Source organism: Chanos chanos, chromosome 1 (assembly GCF_902362185.1).
Source record: "Chanos chanos chromosome 1, fChaCha1.1, whole genome shotgun sequence".
Lineage (NCBI taxonomy): Eukaryota > Metazoa > Chordata > Actinopteri > Gonorynchiformes > Chanidae > Chanos > Chanos chanos.
The window spans coordinates 56,200,222-56,207,186 of NC_044495.1; the positions used below are offsets into that span (position 1 = coordinate 56,200,222).

Consider the following 6,965-nt stretch of genomic DNA (forward strand, 5'->3'; position numbering starts at 1 on the left):
TATTCCATTATACCAAATACGCTAGCCCTGCTGAGATCTTCACACACAATTTTTGGGGGGGTTTTTACAAAGAACAATGAGATAAAAAAAAATAGTCGATTCAGACGGAGTCTCGTGGCCACTGCCGCCCCCCCCCCCCCCCCCCCAACCCCCCACCCAAAAGAATGTTATTTCGCAATTAAAAACAACACTCATCCAAAGACCAGTCAGGCTGAACAAACATTTATGCGAGAAATTTATTGATGTCAACAAATAAATCTGTATATCTGATATCTGTAGTCAGAATTACAATCACTGCTGTATCTTTATATATACATATATACATATATATATATATATATATATATATATATATACACACATACATACATATATAGTACTTCAAAGACTCTCTGCATTTTTAGTACGAAAAGTACAGTGAATAGCAATTTAACCACACTGATGTTAACATATCAACGTTGGTGCTGACGCATTATAAATGAAGGTGATGTAAACATTTTGCAGATTATTAGTTACGTTTTAATGCATACTTATTAAAAAAGAGAACTGAATTAGAGAAGTGCGTTTCTTCTCAAATGGGTGAGACAGCTCTGAGAGTGCGGGGATCTCCCCCATGTCAGAGTGAATGTTTCCTTAGCTAGCCAGACCTGTTTGGTCAGAATGTACAGATCACATGGATAATTCTTCTCTGTCGCTTGCCTTTTGATCTGTGTTCCAACCACATCCTACGTTTCCAGGAAAATTTACAATCACCATTCCTAAGGATGTCAACCCTCCACATTTTAAAATATCAACATATTTTTTTTTACATTTGTTAACAATGAATGGACCCTAGTCTGTCAGCCTTGCCTCATCTACTCGCTTACAAAAAAATTACAAAAAAAATATTGGTGCAATTTTCTTACCCACCTATTAAAATGGTACTGTGTTGGCCCATTAGTGTTCTTACTGTATTTCTACACGAGCATGAATAAGTGACATCAGCTGCTCCATTTTAAATTTACCTGGCAGGTCATACATTTACTGCCACAACAACACAGTAAGAGATCACCTTAGTGGCAATGTACGTAGGATGTTGTGGTAAAAGGGCCTAAAGACACAAGTCCCTATCACTTTATCCAGTGCAACAATAGAGTGCTTCAAAAAACATAAATACAAGCTTCATACAAATAGATTAAAACAACAGAAATGTCAACATTAGTCCATGGATACAAGATATAGTGAAAAGAATGTTTTTGTATGGAGTTTCCCACCGCAGTCAACGAGTTCAGTACGAGAGATGTTCACAGAGAGTCTGTCCTCTTTGTCTAAATGCAATATGGCTCCTGTGTACAGAGTTTTTGACCAGTAATCCAGGTTGCAGTTAACGGTGTCCTCAGCCGTGAGCAGTGTTACAGGTCTTGGGTAACTGTCTGACACCCTGAGCACCTTTTGTCTCAGGACGGCAGTGCCTTCGCAACGGAAGCCATCGAGATATCTGTACGCCACTTGCACAGAGACATGGTACATCCCACTGTGAGGCATGATAAGGCTGCGTGTTTTGTTGTCATAAGTGATTAGTTGGTCATTTTCAAACTTATCCCAGGGTAGGAAACTGTTATTTGCCAAGTCATTGCAGTTTTGCACTGTATGAAAGGAGAGAGAGAGAGAGAGAGAGAGAGAGAGAGAGAGAGAGAGATTGTGTGAGTGTCAGAGAGAGAGAGAGAGAGAGTGATTGTGTGTGTGTGTGTGTGTGAGTGTCAGAGAGAGAGAGAGAGTGATTGTGTGAGTGTCAGAGAGAGAGAGAGAGACATTAGAGGACAATAACTGCAATGAGATGTTGGTAAATAGGATGAAGAGTTCATAAGTGGCCACGATCTACACTTATTTGTTTAGTAAACACTTTTTCACCCTAAGAATTACACCAAACATTGAGGATAAACTGACTGCTTAACAAGACTAAACACATTAACACACAAATGTAAAAATGCCCGTTTTAATTACAGCCTTAGAAGTAGTAACAACAGGTAAAGCACTGCCTACTCTTTGACTTGCGTTTGCATAAGCAATCACTTCCCAACTAACTGGTGCTTTCGGTTCCGTACTAACAACATGATTTCGTCATGAGGCACCGTCACTGCAAATGCTGCAACGTTTGATCTTTGAGCTCGGCAAAGCAATACTTAGTGACATATTTACCTGTTCGATATGCTGATACAAGGGGCTTATTTGGATGACGCGCGAGTGAATTGCTGAGCGCTTGTTCTGAGTGTTCACCATTTTGCTTCAAGGCGACAGATTCCCCTAAGGGGGGCAACAGACAGTAGTGTTAATCTCACCTTCCTGAGTTCTGATACTATTAACAAAATTACTGACATTACAATTTCCACCACCACCACCAAACCACTGCTTAAAACCATTGTATTATTCCATCCATAGAATGAGGTCACTACTACCACCACAACCTCAGTCATTCAACAGGTATTACAGTCAAACACTTTTATTCAGCCACTAAGAATCAAAGAATCAGCATCGCAATAAAAGTGTAATGATTATAATTAACAATTACAATAATCACCATCAAGTGTATATTTACTTTGCATTAATAGGTTATATTTACCATTTTCCTTTCTCACAGCGTCAGGTAGATGCTACATTAAAAACACACACACACACACACACACATTGGAAAGTGGTTAGACCGGTGCTTGACAATGCGTGACAACAGATAAGTGTGCAGCTGTCAGGGCACGGTAATTTAGATTTGGGGCGCTCGAACACGTTTGCAATGGTGTACAAGAGAGGCTAAAGAAATTAACAGTGTTTAAGAAGCAATGAGCAACCTGGAGGATAGGTAAATAACGAGTTAACCTACCTTAAAGTGTGAGTGAAAAACTAAGGCGAAAATCAGTCCCACGCAACAGAGCGAAAGAATCGCAACAACGATCATCAAGGCACGCGCCTGCCACTTACGCCTGTAATATCGCTTAATAATACGTATTACTCCGCCACGTTCCAGCATGCGGGTATCCACAAGCATTTCACAGCCAGTGTCTTGTGCACTCAGCGACTCCATAGTTACGAATGACAGAGAGGTGTCCAAGAAGCTTTTAAACGCGCCTATTTATATTACATTTCTCCCACGTTGTTTCATCACCGCCCAAAACAAATAATCTACCCATGCAGTTTCGCCATCATGATAGACTCGTGCTTCTCCCCTTAAGTCTGCATAATAACTCCTACTTCCTGTTTTCCATTCATCTTTCATCTTTGAGTCATGTAATAAGAGTAGTGTCAGAGGACACATTACTCGAATTCCTTGAGATTTTTTTTCCCGACGCGAAAAAAGCGCAATGTATCCTGAGGAAAACAATAGGCCGGAAATTGAACAATGTAAGATCAAATGTTTGATTCGGCATTCTGAGAATGTACCTTGAGACTACACCCACACTTGTCATTGCTTACATCGTTATTCTTTCAGAACAGCTTCGCCAGGCGCTTTGGTGTTTTTGGGGGGGGGGGGGGGGGGGGGTCGTTGGGGGGGTCGTTGTTGGAAAATGCAATGACAGATTTGAGGCCAGTTTTTTAATGCTTAGCCTGTATATTACTTTTAACTATGCACGGAGCTCCGCCGCACTCGGACCCTTAAACTGAAGTAACTGCAGCTTACTTGGAACAGAGAATAGCCATTCGGTAGCCGTGTTGAGCTGATACCCACAGGGAGGAGCCGAATCGCGCTTTTGAAAGTCATCAATCTTGAGAGTGAAATATTTCGGCAGACTGAGTATAATTCATAGTTTTGTTAGCCTCCTTTGTAATAACAGGTCGGCCATAATCGATGTAATGTGTTAATCGATGCTGTAAAAATGAACGATTCATGAAACCCGCAGCCCATTTAGTGCAGTCAGAACAAAGCGTGGGCGGCACGGTGATGCAGTGGGTAGCGCTGTCGCCTCACAGCAAGAAGGTTTCAGGTTCGGTTCCCGGTGGCCAGGGTCCTTTCTGTGTGGAGTTTGCATGTTCTCCCCGTGTCTGCGTGGATTTCCTCCCACAATCCAAAGACATAAGGGGTACGAGTGTGTGTGTGTCTACCCTACCACTGGCGACCTGTCCAGGGTGTTTCCCCGCCTTTCGCCCTATGAGCGCTGGGATAGGCTCTAGTACCCCCCGCGACCCTAAGCGGCTTAGATAATGAGTGAGAGTGAGAGAACAGTAAGTGTTTGAGTAAGTTTACGTTAAAAGAAAAAAGACTGCGTGCATGAACTATTTTGGAATTTTGTAAATTTTTGTTCATAGAACCATGAATGTGTTTGATAGTTTGAACATTTAGCGAACTCTGACTACAATGACTACAATGTTACGTGTTTTGAAATTTTTTTTAGTAAATGACGTCCATTTTCGGTAATCAAATCCCTATCTTTTGACAAGCGCCCCCCCCCCCCCCAAAAAAAACCAACCACTATTGGTTTATTGGAAAGGAACTCTCCACTTAGCAGTGTTTTTGTTTTTCCTTTCATTGCCACTTCACTGCTTATCAGATAAATGTTCAGGAGGAATGCAAAGACTATACATAACATTTTGTGTGTGTGTGTGTGTGTGTGTGTGTTGGGGGAGGGGGGGTCTCTTGTTGTTGAATGAAGTATTGGTTTGCACAGATCTCTTAATTGTTTTATTAGTTAAAAGTTGTTTTTTCCTATTAATACCCAGAGACAGAGACAGAGAGAGAGAGAGAGAGAGAGACGAGCTGATAAAATCAGTGCCAAGTAGATGTAAAGCATGATTAAGAGTCGGCAGAAGTTCTGCAGAATCCTCACAACATTTCCGTGGATAGAAACTTTTTGAAAGGACTGTTTTGTCTCAGTGTTACAAACAATGCTTCATACAATACGTCTGCCCTCACTGTCAATAATAACACACCCGACGTGACATCATTTTAATTGTGGCACCACCGCTAACAGCCCGAGCGTTTTACTCACAAAGAATAAAAACACAGCGAGAGTCATTCTGAGATTCAAAACATCTTTCAATCATTCGGCATGTCAAGTTTATGCGATTACAGAAAAATCAAACGACAGTCTTGAAGAAGTGGACAAACTTTCAACAAATCTACGCTTATCACTCACAACCGAGCACCGGACTGACGTGCAGAAACCTGATATTGGGTGTATCAATCAGTCCATCAGTTTCCAGATTGAATTGGTAGGAGTGTTTGAAGAACTGGGTATTCTCTGCTGTCCTGGGCACATGACACACACACTATGATCTGTACAGTGATGCACACAGTCCATGGTACAATCTGTGCAATGCTATATTCTTATATACAGTAAGACTATTTACATGCAGTAAGAGGAAAAGAGGACATGCCTCTCCTCCTTAATCCATATATACAGTAGAGGCAAAAAAAAAAGGATTGGTTGTGTGACTGTGATTGTTTCAACGAATAATAAAGGTAATATAACATTGGTTTTTGTTTGTTTGTTTGTTTTTACCAGGTACACACACACACAGACACACACACACACAACAAACGGTTTGGGTGAGGTAGATGTTTAGCTTAATCGATCTGAACAGGTCTCGCACGTGTTGTTGGGGCACGGCGTGTTGTTGGGGCACGGCGAGTTGTAACTCCCTCTCGCGGGTGTTTGTGTCGAAGAGCGGATTCACCGACACGTATTCGAAGGAGCATTTCCACCCATCTTTCATCTCCGGAGATCTTTTTGAAAAACACTGTAAGGATTCAGTCGCGTCTTAGATTTACGAGGATCTCTGATCACCGTACAAAGGCGTGCAGAGTCGTTGTTGCCCCCCCCCCCCCCCCAAACAAAAAAGTCAGTTATTCACTGCATACATGGAATTCTCCCTTTAGAGATAATCTGTACAAGCATGTAAATGTACGTATTTACATATGAACTCAGCAGTCTTTTCAATGGGACCACATTCAGCTAACAGGGACTGTTAGATGGAGAAAACTGAGCTACAAAAAAAAAAAATCAAACCCGGGGCAAAGTAATGGAAAAACAATACAAGGTTTGCGTGTCTTTTTTTTTTTTTTAACATGATATTAATTCATTTTTATCTCAAAAATGCTGCATTCAGCTTTAGTATTTTGTACATCACAGCCTGAAATATGGAAATACGTTAAATAATCAAGTATACCAAAAAAAGAGGAAATGAGTATTAAGAAGAGGAAATGTTTGAAGTGGACAAATTGTTTGAAACATAATCTTCACAAAGTACCGAGTCCTTCCGTTTAAGGGAGCGCTAGGACTTTTTTTTTTTTTTCAAATAATGAGATTTCCAACCAAAACCAACGATCCCTGCAGTAAAATAGAAAACCGGAAAAAAAGCCTAAATAAATAAATAAATCATTGAGTAGGTTCTTTGAGTTCCCAGGTGACACAATATCTCCATTTTACAGAAGTCCCGATGATCGCTTGTGGATGCATCTCGTCTAGCGTCACAAAAACATGGCTCTTCAACGTAACGGCATCTGTTTTGTTTTGTTTTTTTAATAAAACAGCAGTCACCCCCATTTAAAGTTTTTTTTTTTGTACATTCCTGTGTAGAACCCAGCTCCACACAGCGACCGAGCGAGTTCATCCGTCTACACAGAAAGGACGCAAAAGGCCGGAGAAAAAAAAAAAACCCATAAAGCTAGGGGCCGGGGACAAAGGCAATGAGACATTCGGTAAGGCTGACCCGAATTCTGTTTCTGACCCGAATTCTGTTTCTCCGACTCTAAAGAAAAAGAAGCAGAACAGAGCTCCTGTACACCCCCACCCCTCCGCCCCACCCTTTTTTAAAATTCTTTGTCAATGAAATCTTTTTCAAGTAATTCGCCATGACTGATAGCTTCTTATGCCCGTATCCCTCATGTGGTTTTGACTCCACGTTATTGAAATGTTTCTTTTCTTTTGTTATAACTCAGCGACTTCCTTTCTTTAAAACGCTGTGTTATTAAGTCTATGGACGAAAAATAAAAAAAA

At 41.0% G+C, this 6,965-nt stretch overlaps 1 protein-coding gene across 1 annotated transcript; it reads right to left on the reverse strand.

Moving 5' to 3' along the window:
• Positions 1 to 374: 374 nt before the first annotated feature.
• LOC115819628 (uncharacterized) lies at positions 375 to 3,054 on the reverse strand. Its single transcript, XM_030783134.1, has 4 exons — positions 2,855 to 3,054; positions 2,600 to 2,630; positions 2,179 to 2,283; positions 375 to 1,625 (listed from the first exon to the last, which is right to left on the reverse strand). The coding sequence occupies exons 1-4, from the start codon at positions 3,017 to 3,019 to the stop codon at positions 1,198 to 1,200; spliced, it is 729 nt and encodes a 242-aa protein (XP_030638994.1). The 5' UTR covers positions 3,020 to 3,054; the 3' UTR covers positions 375 to 1,197.
• Between the last annotated feature and the right edge of the window lie 3,911 nt (positions 3,055 to 6,965).